Source organism: Brienomyrus brachyistius, chromosome 7 (genome assembly GCF_023856365.1).
Source record: "Brienomyrus brachyistius isolate T26 chromosome 7, BBRACH_0.4, whole genome shotgun sequence".
Classification (NCBI taxonomy): domain Eukaryota; kingdom Metazoa; phylum Chordata; class Actinopteri; order Osteoglossiformes; family Mormyridae; genus Brienomyrus; species Brienomyrus brachyistius.
In genome coordinates, this window is record NC_064539.1 from 14,548,701 (window position 1) to 14,565,390 (window position 16,690).

The 16,690-nt window shown below is 38.9% G+C and overlaps 2 protein-coding genes across 5 annotated transcripts in view; one reads left to right on the forward strand and one right to left on the reverse strand.

Annotated features, from left to right (window-relative positions):
* The window catches only part of dab2 (DAB adaptor protein 2), a 33,554-nt gene extending 20,561 nt beyond the window's left edge, over positions 1 to 12,993 (forward strand). For 3 of the 4 annotated variants that reach the window (XM_049019827.1, XM_049019824.1, XM_049019825.1), the window contains exons 3-15: positions 3,825 to 3,964; positions 4,057 to 4,155; positions 4,337 to 4,468; positions 4,728 to 4,811; positions 5,703 to 5,729; positions 5,865 to 5,915; positions 6,489 to 6,551; positions 7,845 to 8,495; positions 9,251 to 9,428; positions 9,544 to 10,182; positions 11,187 to 11,326; positions 11,445 to 11,542; positions 11,658 to 12,993. In XM_049019827.1, coding sequence (XP_048875784.1) covers positions 3,825 to 3,964; positions 4,057 to 4,155; positions 4,337 to 4,468; positions 4,728 to 4,811; positions 5,703 to 5,729; positions 5,865 to 5,915; positions 6,489 to 6,551; positions 7,845 to 8,495; positions 9,251 to 9,428; positions 9,544 to 10,182; positions 11,187 to 11,326; positions 11,445 to 11,516 — 2,276 coding nt within the window. In that variant the 3' untranslated portion in view covers positions 11,517 to 11,542; positions 11,658 to 12,993. The remainder of the gene's footprint in view (positions 1 to 3,824; positions 3,965 to 4,056; positions 4,156 to 4,336; positions 4,469 to 4,727; positions 4,812 to 5,702; positions 5,730 to 5,864; positions 5,916 to 6,488; positions 6,552 to 7,844; positions 8,496 to 9,250; positions 9,429 to 9,543; positions 10,183 to 11,186; positions 11,327 to 11,444; positions 11,543 to 11,657) is intronic. The other variant, XM_049019828.1, reaches the window with a different exon arrangement.
* A 1,377-nt stretch (positions 12,994 to 14,370) lies between these two features.
* LOC125746351 (uncharacterized) lies at positions 14,371 to 16,641 on the reverse strand. The gene is made up of 2 exons (XM_049020250.1): positions 16,246 to 16,641; positions 14,371 to 16,029 (listed from the first exon to the last, which is right to left on the reverse strand). Exons 1-2 carry the CDS (start codon positions 16,478 to 16,480, stop codon positions 15,215 to 15,217), a joined length of 1,050 nt encoding a protein of 349 aa, XP_048876207.1. The 5' UTR covers positions 16,481 to 16,641; the 3' UTR covers positions 14,371 to 15,214.
* Positions 16,642 to 16,690: the final 49 nt, after the last annotated feature.

Consider the following 16,690-nt stretch of genomic DNA (forward strand, 5'->3'; position numbering starts at 1 on the left):
CTATTGATGATGTGCACCACCACCCCTTGTTACCCCATCCTCCAAAGTAAATCTGCAGTCGTGCTGAAAAGATGTCCAGAGCTGCTTGTAGTCTTTAACCATCTGTAGACTGTGATGTAGCTGGAGGTTAAACGGGGGCAGCACAGTGGGTCTGTGGGCAGCATGGTTGCCTCAGACCTCAATGGATTAGGGTTTGAATCCCATCTCCACTCTCTGCATATGGATTTCTTATGTTCTCCTGTCATAGCCCAAAGACATGCATTTAGGTTGACTGGTAATTAAGTCCTTAAATTGGTCATTCTATGATGGACTAGCATGCCTTCCAGAATGTACCCCTGCCTGCTGCCTTCTCCTCCTGCCTGAGAGAGGCTCCAGGCCCCTCCAACAATAATGACTAGGATAAGAGGATGGATGAATGCATTGATGATATTCAAACATCTAATAAATGTTTCAGTAGCAAAAAATGTCCTTAAGGATGTCTTTTTAATTCTCATCAAAAATAGCAAAAGCCATTGTAATTTATGGAATACATTTAAAAAATTTTTAAATCCTTATGTCTTAGAAAACTACAGTGGTACCTGTACCCACGAGCATCTGAGGCCTGGAGTAACAAGCATTTTTATTTAATAAAATGTCGCTGTACCCATGAGCAATTTTTGGAGCCACGAGTGGTACCGCGAGCTCACCCGCCTCGTTATTTCATTGTTTTCTTTCTTCTTTTTTTTTGGCTAGTGTAAGTTACAAATTTTCAGTTTTAAAACTTAATGAAAACAGATAAACAGTCAGCAGTAACTGTAGTTTAAAAAAAATATCTATTAAACTGAAACGCACAGTTAAATGGAATGAAAAGATACGATACGATTTTTCGATTTGCTTCAGCTTGCTCATTCTAACGGCTGTTTTATGTTGTTGTGACACGCCACCAGAGCAGTGCCATGATACGTATGTTTACATCCACTCTTGGAAGTGTGTGTGTGTGTGTGTGTGTTTTTTTTATTTTTTATATATATGTATGTATGTGTGTGTGTATGTGTGTGTGTGTGTGTGTGTGTATATATGTGTGTGTGTGTGTGTGTGTATGTGTGTGTGTATATATGTGTGTGTGTGTGTGTATATATGTGTGTGTGTGTATGTGTGTGTGTATGTGTGTGTGTATATATGTGTGTGTGTGTGTGTGTGTGTGTGTGTGTGTGTATATATGTGTATGTATATATGTGTGTGTGTGTGTGTATATATGTGTGTATATATATGTGTGTATATATATGTGTATGTGTGTGTGTGTGTATGTCTGCAGTATCGTAAGCAATTTTTTTTTTTTTTTTTTGAAAATGTGTCTAATATGCCAAAAAATGATATTCTCAATCAATACTACTTATATTGTCACTGAAAGTTCAATTACTGTGCCTGTAAATGTTTCGTATGGGGGGTGTTCTCGGGCTAGAAAACCAATTAATCCCTTTTCCATTATTCCTTATGGGAAAAATTGTGAATCCCTTTTCCATTATTCCTTATGGGACAAATTGTGAAGCTGTGTCTTCAACCAATTATGCTCGTGGGTACAGGTATCACTGTACTATGAAATGTGGTTTTAGAGGAACCTACTTCTCTACATTGTAATTTTATAAAAAGATATAAAGGCACCCATAAGTACGTGATGCATTCTGTCTTAACCTTCCTGTCACCAGTTCCTTCTAATAGTGCTCTGTGAACACTAGGTATGTTCTCAAAGTCTTTGCTAACAGGATACTGTACTGTAATGGAGTCGGCATTTTCTCAAGCAATGAATTATCACTGTTTGCATGTTTTCCATGTTTTGTGCACCACTCCAAGAAACCATGTGAAGTAGGTCATGCTCCTCGGGGAGCATTGCAGAGCTCAAAGCTAATATTCTGTGATTTATTTTGCTAAGCTGTTCTTGTGCTTGCCATTATTGTTTGTCTTTCACACCGATAAGCATGGAGTAGCAACAGATCCCGTTGAGGCTTCCCTTATATTCATTGGCTTTCTCAGACTTCTAGCTGTATCTGAAAGCTGATGGCTTCTTGGTGCGAAATGAATAGTGAATAATGAATAATTTTAATCAGTAATTCATTTAAGTCTATGGTAATTCTCTAGTTTTGGTTCATTTATGTCAGAGGTCACTAACAAGCGGACCCAGAAGCTGTCCCATATGGACCCGGACCGATGGCCAAAACAGAAAGTTATGATTTAAAACCTGATGGGGCGCTTCTATTTTAAGCGGCGCAGCTTTTTCTTTGCGGTAGCGGTTTAGCACTAGAACCACTGTTTCCCCAGTCAATTAACGTCAAACGCCTTTAACCGCCTAGCAACATGTAGTTCGGTTAATGGAGCCCTTTGTTTGCGCTAATATGCCATTAGAGCAAATCTATATTAATCCATAATACACTTTTGACAGTTAATTTTAGGTTTATTTACATGGTTAAATACAAAAGCAGACTATTTACAAGGTAAGAACTGTTACATATGTCTGCAGACATCTCACTCCAGCCAACTTGCCGAAGTTCTGTGTCACATGGCAATAAATATTGTCAAAGTTTTAGAATTTGTACTGAATTAATTTGATTTCACAGTCAGGTATTGATTACATGCAGTGTTGATACAACTAATAGGCTACTTAAATACATATCACACTAAATGATGTTCCGGACCTTTGCTTCAAGATATTTTCCTTAACTGGACCTCAAAATTTGTAGCTGAATACCCCTGATTTTATGTAATACAGAATGCTTCTTTGGCTATAATAGATTTATAACATTATTTTTCTGATTTTAAAATTTTAGCAAAATATTGACTTGGGTGAGTTGAGTTGCAGGTGTTTTTAATAGGGAATTACTAGGTTGTTTTTCATGAGACTTTGTTAAATGGTGATCAGTGATTGTTTATAGGATGCTAACTTTTAAAATTGCACAATTCTCCACCAACAAGGCAACATGCATTGCTGCATACTTGTGTAACATAGTTGCACATTTCAGAGGAGTTGTGCTTTTTCATTATTTTCAAAGAATTTTTTTTCTCAGTGAATGTTTGTTTATTTAACCCCGTGTAGCTTAGATTACATATTTTAAGAATCGTGTGCTTTTGGAAAGGCCATTACAGACACTTTATTCTTAATTACAAGCGTTGGGTAATAAATGGAACTAACTTTTTTTTTTTTTTTCTCTTCATTGTATGAAACTGGTTTTCCATCGAATCAGATCTGATGTTCTTCAACATATGACTCCACTCTTAGAAACTGGGGAGAAGAAAGTTAAAAGATAGCTTCAACCTTAACATACATAAGGGAGAATCCATAATGATATCATGTTTTTTGTATGACAGCCTTAATTTTGCTCTTATACTGGTTCACTGTTCAAGTAGTCTGTAGCTGAAGAAAAGGTATTTGTACTTAAAATCTTACGCTACTTGTACATTAATAGAATGATAGATTTGACCGATGCTCTCTTTGAAGAGGATAACCTAATGAAGAATGCTGCGCTTTCCGAAGATAAGCTATTTCAGGTGTACAAATGACAACTAATTGCCATGCTTGAATGGTATAGCTGTGTGCATATAGATATCTTGGTCCTGTTGAGTCTTTGGTTGTCTTCTGTCTAATGCGCATGATGTCAAAATTTTAATGCCTACGTTCTTGAAAGTTGTATCAGCTGTTACTTTATTAACAGTTATACAGATTATACTTTGACCAAAGTGTGGCTTCCTCCCATCATATGTGTTACCAGAAATGAACAATATAATTGTAGTTCTTTAAAATACAGGGGTTTATTTATTTTCATTTATTTTTTTTGTTTTTGTCGCTGCTACAGGCCCAGAAAAAAATGATGAATTCTTGCTGGCCAGGTTCAAAGGTGATGGGGTGCGATACAAAGCCAAATTGATTGGTGTGGATGATGTACCTGAAGCCAGAGGGGATAAAATGAGCCAGGACTCCATGATGAAATTAAAGGTATACATTGCTGTTATTGCCTAAGGTATTGCTTTAGATAATGTATAGGTTTCCCCTATTTTTGAGGCATTTGCATTTTCTTTTGCATGCAGGGCATGGCTGTAGCTGCTCGATCCCAGGGAAAGCACAAACAAAGAATCTGGGTCAACATATCACTTTCTGGTATCAAACTTATTGATGAGAAAACAGGGGTGAGTGTGATCATTCAGTTTTGAGTGCCAACTTCACCCTGCACAGCCAATAAGGATGACACCCGCAGTTTCATTTACATGAATCAGAACTGAGGTCTCTCTGGTGTAAATAATATTATGAGCCTCGACAACCATGTTCGGTATGTTGTGATTGATGCTACTGTCGTTTGCCTGCGTTTAGGTAATAGAACATGAGCATGCCGTAAATAAGATCTCATTCATTGCACGTGATGTGACGGACAACCGGGCCTTTGGTTACGTATGTGGTGCAGAAGGTCAACACCAATTCTTTGCCATTAAGACGGCCCAGCAGGTAGGTAGCCTCTCTCCAAATGTGGTAAGTCTGCATTAGCCCTACTCACCCTTTTCTTTGAGATGGTGGAGCTCTGGCTGCTTGAGTACACAAGCCAAGTTTGCCAAGCAGTTTGTTAGGACCATAAAGAGATTCGAGGAAGCTAAATGGGGAAAAACATCTTAAGTTGATTATTGTACAGTCGGGTTAACATTAACTTGTGCTTCACAGAAGGATGCACTTGATGTATTGATTTGACAGGCTGTTTACACTCTCCTAGGCTGAGCCTCTAGTAATTGACCTGAAGGACCTCTTCCAGTTAATTTTCAATTTGAGGAAGAAAGAAGCAGAGGGTCCAAAAAAGGTGACTGCTTTTTGGCATAATGTCTGTATTACTTGAGGCAGTCAAATCTTTTGTTTAAGGATTATGCTTTTATGTCTTTTATGCCACACTTACAAATGGCACTCAACACAGTGCACATGGCAGAATTGTAATGTGGTATACGGAGAACAATATTCAAGCTGTGTTAATCAGGTGAGGTTTGTCGGTGTGTGTGTTTGTTTAAATTAACACATGCACATACAGTCATGCATCGCTCACAGACAGGGATATATTCTGAGAAATGCATCATTAAGTGTTTTTGTGTAACAATTCTAGTGTACTTGTACAAACCTTCCCTATTACACACCTAGGCTACAGGAAACTTTTTTTTTTATATACTAGTATAGTAAATACATAGGTTTATCGTTAAGTGTTGTGCACTGTACATGAATGTTAATGTAATTTATATGATTAGCAGTGCAGCAGGTTTGTTTACATCAGCATTGCCACAAATGCATGACTAATGCATTGTGCTGCGACATCACTAGGCGGTAGGAATCGTTATGCGGCACATGACGACAGTATTTGCTAAAGTGCGGTGAACTTGCTGGAAGAAGCTAAATAGGTTAAAAGGCTCAGAGCTCTTGCTGGTTTTCCAAGTTAAGGTGTATATGCTTGATTGGACTGAATCTTTTAGTCATTGCCAATGTGGAACAAATTTAAGTGATAAGTTTTTCATTATTTTATTTCCAAAACCTTCATATTAATAACAGTGTTATGGATGCATTCATACAAAGCACTTTAGAAGTCGCTTTTTTTTAATAGTATTTGACCTTGTAATTTCTAATTTATTCTTTTTAAAAAAAAAATACTTTTTGCTCTTATGGATAACCACCATATGGCATGTTAAACGGTTGTCTTTCTATCTTCTAGGATGAAACAAATAAGCAGGTGATGGAGGTGAGGTTCTATGCTTTTGTCTTGTCCTTTTTGGGATGGATTCCAAACTCGCCATGACTTTGCACTGGATAAATGGTTAAATATGATGAATTGATACTATGAATTAAGAAGTTAATAATTCATTTGTGTTGACAGAATGGCCGTGATGCCCTGCTTGATGTTGAAGGTGAAGCAGATAAGTTAAAAGTGAGTATACTGATTTATTTAAAGATAAAGAATTTGTCATTCTTACTTGGACAACTAAATTGAAAATGCAATTCGACTCAATATATTACTCTTTTTATGCCTCACATTAACATACAAATTGCACTGAATGCTGCATTGACTATACAGATTGCACTGATGAAATATAAAAAATTAACCGTTCTGTTTTGCATTTAAAGCCATGATTGCTTTTGGATAAAAACTGTTTTTCAGGCGATTTTTGTCCTTGTTTTCATGGCTCTCTTTTGCCCTGATGGCAAAAGCTGAAAGAGACGGTGACCGGGATGTGATGAATCCTGTGAAATGTCCATAGCTTTTTTCCGGCATTGAGAGGTGTAGATTTGTTCCAGGGTGGGGAAAGGGCAGCGATTTTAATGTAAGATGGTGAATTTAGAGCTATAGCTATGTGGCCGCCAGACATCTGTGAGCAAGTTTGTCGTCCTCTTGTGCACATTTGTTAAAATGCCCACTGCAAGAGGTTTCAGGCTCTTTTTAGCTAATGAGACTCAGGAGCACACACAGCAGTAATCACAACACTGCAATCTCATGTTGCAGACTGTGGAGCAGCTAGACCTCTTTGGAGACATGTCAACTCCACCAGACTTAAATTCTCCTTCGGTAAGTCACACAAACCGATTTTCATCATATAAGCGTCCCGCAGGGAATTCACCTGCATGATGTACAATCTTTAATCCAGTGTTTAGTTCTGACCAGTGATCATTTCTTCAAATATGGCATAACATAAAGTGTAAGTTATTGAGTCCCTAGGACCTTTCACTTACCTCCTGTTAGTTTTCAAAAGCTTAAGGCTAGATTTAATCGTGTGTTTGTGTGATTTTATACAAGTAAACACCACACACACACTGCTCCAGGTAGAAATGCCATTTGTCCCCCTACAGTAAACGCGTAATGACCCGTAGAGACATTCTTTATCAGCCGGGGGCTTTGTCTATGTCAGTGACAGAGGAAATCGCATCTCTTGCCATATAGATACACCAATCATTCTCACAACCTTATTACTGTAACATTTTCTATAATATTTAAGGCAGACTCAGTTTTGACAATGAAGTTGTATAATTTGTCTTGCCTGTGCGAGAGTTAATCTGCTTTACCATTTGATTCTGTAATAAGGAAACAAAAGGTATTTCATCAAATCTAGAGCAAGAATTATGGAGATTATTGACAGAAAAAAAGAACAAAACCAACAAAAAAAACTGAGCAATATGAAAAAATATGCATCTTAAACCAGTTAATTGTTGAGTTACACACAATAAAGTTCAAAGATTTAAAAGCAATTTTATCATTAAAATGGTTTCATTTGTTGCTCTGATTTTTGATGCATCAAAAAGATGTCAGTTGCTCTACACAAAACGCCTAATGCTATAGTTTGGGAGAATGATAATGTTATATTGTTGAGACAAAAATATCTGAGTGTGCAATATTAACACATTTAGTGGTGTATTTGCATCTGTTTTTCAAAACGTCATTACAAATCAGTATGTCTATGGCAGGAGTCTCTAACTTTTGGTCCTGGAGAGCTACCGTCCAGTAGGTTTTCTATCCTACCTGGCTTCTGATGAGCCACAACTGCTCTGTTAAATGCCATGAACAGGTGTGATTCATCAGAAGCCAAGTGGGACAGAGAACCTACTGGATAGTAGCTCTCCAGGACTGGAGTTGGAGAACCTTGGTCTATGGTGTACAGGACTCCATTCAGTGCGGCTTCAGCTTTTTTATCATACTCAATTCCAATCATCTCATATGCCAAATATTCAGTAATCTGCATGTCTATTACCTGATCCATAAAAGTTAATAAATGTCATGGCATGAAATCATTTTGCTCAGTTTGAGGGAGAGCTGTTTATCCACAGAACTGATTTTTGTGTCATTTCTTTCTCTCTCAATGATCAGGAGACAAATGATATCCTATTGCTGGACCTTTCCACTGACATTGACAGCAATCAAAACTGTGTAAAGGGAAATCCCTTCACCTCTTCCTGTCCTTCTGTCACCTGGCACAACCCACAGTCCAGCAACTCGCCTGAAAACCCCTTTTCTTCCCAGCTCAGCTTTTTTCCTGCTCCTATTCCTGACCCTTTTGGTGACGACCCCTTCTCCAAAAATGACCAATCAGCACACGCCAATTCTGTGACCCCTGGCTCTTTCAGTTGTAGCCAGGATAAATCGTACTGCAACCTTAATGGGCCCAAGCAAAACGTTAGTCAGCATGGTGACTCTGAATACTTCGGGCATCAGTTTGATGAGATATCTAGTAAACCTGTGATCCAAACGCTGTCCAATGGCCAGTGGCCATTGGAACACACTCTGGGGGATGCCTGGAAAAAAAATGAGATCCCAGTGAAGGAACAGAATGGCATCCATTACAAATCTACCCATAATCCATTCTTTGAGAGCTCTTGCAATAGCCCACCCTTGAAAAACAAGTTAAACAATGAGCCAGTTGGGGTTTCTGAGGCCCCTGTAACTGCAGCAAAGGATTCTGTCCTCATTAGCCCCCCTCCACTCAACACTAAAGCTGGACGAGGACGGAGAAACGTCAAGGTGAAGCCAGGAGTCCAGCCTCTCCTATTGCATACTTTTCAATGTGCACTGGTCTGGGAACGCCCAGTTCTGTAGGTATTAGACTCTGAAGTACCTGCATTTTAAATGACGGGTATGTCATGTCAATCAGACCATATTATTTAGAGGAGCAAAATGCTTAATGACTATCATTAATGTTCACAATCTGTTAACAGTGATAAGCAGTTGGCTATAAACCTCCAGAACTGGGCACTGCAGGGCTAGCTGTCTAACGATCTAACACCTAACCAGGGTATGTGAATGGTTCATGCATCTCGGAGACTGTGCATACATGTGTGAGTATGGTAATATATATATATATATATATATATATATATATATATAAAATATATGATATGAAAGATGTAGCTAGGCATTGGTTGTTTGTGGTGGTGTGGTGGTGGTGTTGGACCCCTAATCTAACGGTTAGTAGCTGTCATGCAACTTAATCTAACTCCAGTTATTTGTCCTGTTTTCGGCTGCTTGTTTCCTAGCCCATGCTCTGTTAACATCTTTATTATTCTTTTAACGCATCAGTGATTGCCAGGTAAGTACTGATGCTAATTGTTGATTGGCAGATTTCAGCCTCAGAGTTTTTTTTGAAGACATTAAGTATCACTGTTCTGTATTTTAAGGGCAGCTTGTTCTCTCTGCTGTTGCCTACAGATCACACTGAGAAGATGAAATCAAGTAACCGGTGTAAAACTTATTCTAATTTTTCAAATTGTTCTCAACAGTCTCCTACAAATATTTTTGGATCCGACCTGTTTGGTTCACCCTCCCAAGCAGAAGCACCCTCTGTGCCTCAGATGGACTTTGTGCAGCCGAACCCTGTGAACCTTTTCAACAGTACCCCAGCTACCACTGTATCCCCATTGGCAGCCTTGAATAATACACCTGCCATGGCGGCACTGGGTATGACAAGGTTTATTGTAAAATAAACCCTGAGTATCAGTTGTTTAGTGTGGTATTCTGAGATGCACAGTGTGTTGAATGTCAACCCTACCCAATACAGTGTTGTGTCCTGCAGGAAAGCTGTCACTGGGAGGTCCTGCAGCAGTCTCCTCATCAGCTACATCTGCATGGAGACCACAAGCCCCCACCATGTTCCCTGTATCTGGTGGTATTCCCCAGGTCACTGTGCCAGGTTCCCAGGCCTCGCCATTCAGTGTCACATCTCTGCCTGGATGGGGGCAGACTCCTTCTCTTATGGGGATGGCCACTGCTCCCCAGCCCCCTGCTTGGGGACAGGCTCTGGCTCCAGTACCCCCTGGAGCTTGGCCTCAACCTTCACCTACAGCCGGCTCCTTCCATTCTGGTGCAATGGCCACCTCACTCATGCCAGGGGTTATGGTGGGAGTGCAGCAAGCTTCTACACCTCTGCCCCAACCTCCACCTCGGCCAGCTCCAGTGGAGCCCCCCAAAACTGAGAACAATGCCTTCACTGCTCTGGACCCTCTGGGTGACAAAGAGCAAAAGAATGTGAAGGACATGTTCAAGGACTTCCAGATAGCTAAACCCCCAGCTGTCCCAGCCAGAAGAGGTGACCAGGCTGGTTCCACAGAAAGTGGAGCCTTTGCTGAGTACTTCTCCAACAAAGTGGGCTTGGCTCAGGAGGTGGCCGATAATGATGACTTTGACGTCGGTCAGCTATCAGCCAAGATCAATGGTAATTAACACATCCAGGAGTTCCATTAACCTTGTGAATTCTTAAGTATAACCAATATATGTCTGTTAAGGTAAGGTACAATACTAAACCGATAACAAAAGTGTTTCATTAATCAAATTAAAACTGCAGTGCAAACTCCAAAACTAAATAGAAATGGAAAAAAATATATAATTAAAAATTTATGGAATTGGGAATATTGTGATTTCTGAATTTAAAAGCCTGCCTATAGGCTAGCAGCTACCAGATGTTCCTCTAAATAATGAAAGGTGAACATAGCCTGTGATAAGTGTTTGAAATGGACAAGATTAAAGTGTTACAACTGAAGAGATTAGATTAGGGATGGGCGATACCACTGAAAATGACCAAGATGCACAAAATCAATTAAAATATGGATATTGGCTGATGAGCCGTAAAAATCAAGATATCTGCATCTGTCCAATGTGTCAGTATCGGCTGATATTTAAACTTTGTCAATATTCAAAGTTAGCCCCAGCAGAGCTAAAGACACTACTACTACTACTACTACTACAATAATGAAGATGATTGCATGGCGGGGGGGGGGGATCAGCAATGTTCCATAGTGGAGGATGACTTCGTCGGCTCATTCGCCACTTGGAAGATGTCATGAAGTACCAGCCCACAGTCCATTTATAATTTATTAAATCTCGTTGGCAGGTTATCATTCGTTTTCCACAGGATAACAAAACAATGTAAGGTCATTTTGCTAATCAGCACTGCTAAGATCAAATTTCATATCCAGCAACTGCAAGTGTTAATATGCACCTACACATTTAAAAAAAATGGAAATTAAATTATCCTTGACATGGACATACAAACATGGTCAACTAATTTTCTCTGGAGTATCTGCAAAAAACACTGAAGAGATTGTAGGAATCTTAGTAATAACGCAACAGTTTTATTTTGTTAGGCTGAGAGGATCCCTGAACACTTGATGTTTCTGCGTTTAATGTCTCTGATGTTGCTGCTGTCTATCCTCTGTTCAGAGCAACCCAAGCCTATGCCAAGACAGACAATCTCCCCACCTGCTAACATGACCCCTGTTATGGCCACCCCTGCGCAGGCTGAGAATCCATTCAATGATTCCTTCGGGGCTGACCCCTTTGGATCTGCTTCACTTACAATGGTTTGTTGGTTCAATTGTATGGGAACTCCTCAAACTCTTGAAGTATGTTTCTGTGAACCTGAGTCAACTATGTTCTACTACACCGTATATGAAAAAAAACTGTGTTAATGTTGGGCAGGTTCCTCCTCCTGTCCAGCCAAGTGCTGCTGCTGACCCTTTTGGAGACCCCTTTGGGAACCCCTTTGCCTGATTACCACCAACCTTTCCAGCATTCAGGTGAGACAGCCAGGGTCTAATGTGTCCAACCCACATGTCTTTAAAGTTTTTTAGTAAAAATCGGTATCTATGGCATACTTATCAGTTTTAAAAATCTGCATTTTCTATTTAACAGCTGAAACCAAGAATTCCTCAGCCATTGTTGACCCAAGAGGCAGGAACTACACGAGTTGCTGTGGTTGTCCCGGGTGTGACTTTCTCCAGACTACCACCTTAACTGAAATTTCCTGTAATTTCACTTTGATCTACACATTCTTGATAAATCTCTTAAATGGGACAGCGTAACAAAGATTACATAGTGTAGTCTCTTGCCAAAGGTCTGTTCTGCTTCACAGTCAGCTAAATTTCTGAATGATAAATATACTAGTGTTGTTTAGAACAACAACAAATTGGGTGTATCTGCTTGAAGGGCATACATACCATTGGACTGTATTTCCATATTTATATAGAGGGAATATCCAAATATGCTTACCCCTCCATTTGTGAAATTACAGAACCTTTGCAGAATGTCTATTAAAGATGAGAATATGAGCATTTTTAGTGTTCCGTGTTTACATCCTACAGTACTGATGGCACAATCTCTAACTGTAACTCAGTCTGGAATTAGTCCTTTTTTTTTGTTAGCTGGTGAATAAACGCCACCTTTGATGTAGTACTTGGTACTTCTAAAGTAGACTTTACAATGTAGTGTTTACTTCATGCAGCAAGCAATGTATAAATTAAGTATGTTGCAGGATAATCAACTCCCTCACAGCTTCAGACTACATGGTAGGCTGGTATAGCAACAGCCTCAGTTTTGCACCTTCAATGCTTTAAAAAAAAAAAAAGTCACACACTCAGTGCTTTTTGCTATTGCTTAATCTATGACATTAGCCTTTTCTACTTCAGTTTACTACTTGTTAATCATAGCATTGTTTTGTTATACTCTACTGATATAATTACAGTTGTGATAATGGGGAAATTATTCCAAATCGTCTCAGGACATAGATTTGTTTTTCTCAGTACTGTGCTTGGTATGCAAACCTGAACATATTTTTCTTTCCTAAATATGCAAGATCTACAAATGACTTGGGTATTGATAATTAGAGGTTTATCTGATCGCTGGTGCTTTGCCAGAATAAAACACGAGACAAACGTTGAGAATCATTTAAGAAGTACCTCTGCGACATATAATCACCGAATAGAATAATTATAATTGTTAATAGGTATGACATTTGATGCTCCGATCAATTCGTGCAAAATATCTCAGCCCCTCAACACGGATTTTTACTTAAAATTAAGATGTACCTTATAATGAATCGACAACAATATGAATGAAAGCAGGTCTTATCCTTTAAATATCAAATTCTATTATACCATTAGGTGGCAGTATGTACTTTGGTATGACGAGTTGTTTTGGAATGTATCTGAATCATAATGATCTTCCAATAAATATAGATATTTTCAAATGATTTCTTGATATGCTGGTGTTTTGGATACAGCCTATTTGCGTGTCAATGTGTCGGGTGATTCCAGATTAATTTAATTACTAATTACCTTGTAAATGGACAAAAGCTACTTGCAAAGATCAAGAGGATACTTTAATTTGAAAATATTTTCCCGCGTGTTTAAAATGCATTTCAAATGGATTATGGGAGAGGGCTCAGTGGGTAGCGCTGTTGCCTCATTGCTACAGGTTTGGGGTTCACACCTTGTCACCCCTCTGTGCGTATGGAGTTTGCAAATTCTCTCTGTATCCTGCGGGTTTCCTCCGGATACTCTGGCTTCCTTCCGCAGTTCAAAGGCATGCTGCCGGGTAATTGGTGTGTATAATTGTACGTGGCAGCCGATGGACTGCCATTACATTACACAGACAAAGGAGACGCAGGAGATGGAACGCGCACCACACTTTTAAAAGATACCATACGGGTAGCGCTTCATGAAATGAAAAGTCGCCTTTTAATTCTAAATGTTTTATTGTTTATAATATAATATGACATCACGCAATACAACTATCTTAGGCTGCTAATGCCGTTTAGTTTAGTAATTCACTACATAGTACACACTACAACAATTCAGATTTTCCCTAACCAAGATCGAGTCAAACTGCATTTAGCATTTTTCCTTGACCTATCTTTAGGCACCACGAGATCTGCAGAACAGGTATGGCATTTAACTATACCACAGGAGGTCAATCATGATTTGTCGGTCAGCACTGTCATTAAAGGTGCTGTTTAAAACCATGAACGTTCATTTAAAAAGTTCATAAACTTTTAAACAGACTATCCATAAAAAAACAGAAAAAACGGTCTGTGTAAGCGGTAATTCCAATCAGCACAGTGAATGTATATTAGCGTTCGATTCTCTCGGAACTCGGAAATTCCGAAGTGAGTGACATCACGTCCGACAATCTCCCGTTCGAGCTACCACTTCTCGGGACAAACTTGGCTGCTTTCATGAACACGCTGTTGTGTGTTGTTGCTTTATATCTTGGCAGATTTGGAGTGAGATTCTTTTTTTTCCGTGAGACACAAAAAAACACGAACTAGTCAAACCACATTAAAAGCTTTTTAAAATATTTTAGTACATTTATAGCGATATTCTTTTTTCGAGAGACAAACTACAAGAAAAAAAATCAAAATACACTAACACGTCTGGCAAAAATCTAATATTGCATGCTAGGATACTGTTTACGGTGATAATATTTGTACGTCTAAATAGAACACGTGCAATTACATGTATAACTTAATACATTTAACAAAACAAAAACGTTTTTAAATATAAAATGGAATTACTGTTGAGCGTGTAAGCCGCCATGTTGAAATGACGTCACAGGGGAAACTCGGACAAACCGTTTTTAAATTTAATCAAGTCACACTCCTATGCGTAATTACATTTTATATATTCACAATAGCTTTTCTCCCAGTCAAAATTGTATTCTTACTAGTCAGAATGGCAATTACAGACATCCACAATCACATTTTTCCTAGTAGAAAATGTATTTCAAAATATCTAAAACTTTATTTCTCCTAGTCACAATTCCATTTAAGATATCTTTAAATCTTTACAAAGTATAAGTGGCAGTTTTAACATTTAATCACTAGACTGGATATATGTATTACAGATATCCGTAATTTAATTCTTCCTAGTCAAAAAGAGCATTTCAGATATCCACAATGTCATTCTTCCCATACACTATTGTCATTTCAGATATCCACAACATCATTTTTGCTAGGAGAAATTACGTCAGTTTTGCAATTCATGTCTATTGGCCTTTCAGTTTCAGATATCCACAATTATGTTTCAGATATCCAGAATGTTCATTCTGGACATTTGCAATTAAATTTTACTAGGAAAAACTCCCATTTCAGTTACCTAAAATCCAATTGGCAGTAGTCATAATTTTAATTTCAGACATCCAAAAGGAAAAACACATTCCAGATATCTGAAAAGGTCCAAAATAATCGACTCCCACTCTGGAGAATGGGGGCCCATCAGGCAAGACTTCTGCTATAGGTAGATCCGCCATCTGCTGGCTATCTGCAGAGCTATGCAACCTACTGCAGGCAACACATCTTGACAGAATCCTTCGAATAGCTGTATTAACACAAGGTATCCAGCATTTCTGTCTGACCCTTGAAAGCATATGGTTCACATCACTATGTCCAACCTCTTCGTGGACATGCTGAAGAATCAAATTGGTGACATGGTGCTCCTTTGGATGATAGGTTGTTTACTTTCTTCTGGCATAACAGCATGACAAAGTCTGCTACCTACTCTCAAGATGCCTTCATCCAACACAGGACTGACTTTGTAAAGGTGTGAACTCCGTTTTACGCATTGTCCTTTGAGAGCAGCCATCTCATTAGAGAATCTTTCCCTTTGACAGTATGAGACCATTACCGTCACTGTTTTATTTAGCTCTTTTAAAGTGAGAACTTGATCAAAATTTTCAAGTGTGCACTGACCTGCAGCCTTATTTTGTGCCCTACAGATCTTTATAAACTTATCTTTCACCCTAAGAATCCAAGCGGATTGATTCTGCAGCAAAAGATAGCTTGCTATCCCATAGCCCTCTTCACTAGAATCTGAAAAATGGTGCAGCTGTGCAAAGGTCTGTTCACTGAACCACACAGGCTTAATGCATCGATTCATTCTAAAGTCTGCAAGCTGACCAAGTTCTCTCAACCACTGATTCCACTGTGAAACAAATGGTTCTGGCAATTTGTTGTCCCATCCTAGTTTCAGTCTGCACAAATTTTGTAAAATAAGTTTAGCAGGTAAAATCTCTTTCCATTGGAAGGCCCTTTCCATTGGACGCGCATCCCTTTCTAAGTCCAGATTCCTAATACCTGTAGCTTTATCAGCTTTAGAAATGATTGAAAGAACCATACAACTGTTAGTTACGCACTTATTGAGTCTGAATCCTCCCTTTGCACATATTGCCATTAAGTCCTGATGCAAAGATGTTGCCTCTTGTTCATCCTCAACGGATTTTAGACGGTCGTCTACATAAAGATTAAGCACTGTGTCAACTACTTGGGGTTTGAACTGAGTTTGGTGATCTTCTGCACATTTTCCGAGTGCAAAGTTTGCTACACTAGGAGAAATGTAGCACCAAACAAATGAACAACCATCTTGTAGTCTGCCAACTCTTGTGCAATGTCCCCTTTTGGCCACCACAGAAATCTAAGCAGGTCAGTATCTTTTTCAGGTACTCTTACCTGATGAAAAATTGCTTCGACATCGGCCATGACATCTACTGACTCCTTTCTGAATCTGGAGAGTACACCAATCGAAAAGCTTGTTTGGAAAGCACCTTGTAGAAGCCGATGAACATTCTCGATATCTGTAATTGAAAACCCAATACACATGAATGGCAAAAGTGACGTAATTTGCCCTAGGAAGAATGACATTGTGGATATCTGAAATGACGATTGTGAATAGGAAGAATGTCATTGTAGATATCTGAAATGCTCTTTTTGAATAGGAAGAATTGAATTACGGATTTCTGCAATATATATCGAGTCTAGCTATGTCATGTCAAAACGGCCACTTATACTTATCTTAAATAGAATTCTGACTAGGAGAAATAAAGTTTTAGATATCTTGAAATACATTTTCTACTAGCAAGAATGTAATTGTGGATATCTGTAATTGCCATTCCGA

Coding starts and splice junctions, on each gene's coding strand:
- LOC125746351 (XM_049020250.1), bottom strand. CDS start 16,480: ATGACATTCTTCCTATTCACAATCGTCATTTCAGATATCCACAATGTC. Junction 16,030..16,245: donor TCGAAGCAATTTTTCATCAG/GTAAGAGTACCT, acceptor ATCTTTATGTAG/ACGACCGTCTAAAATCCGTT.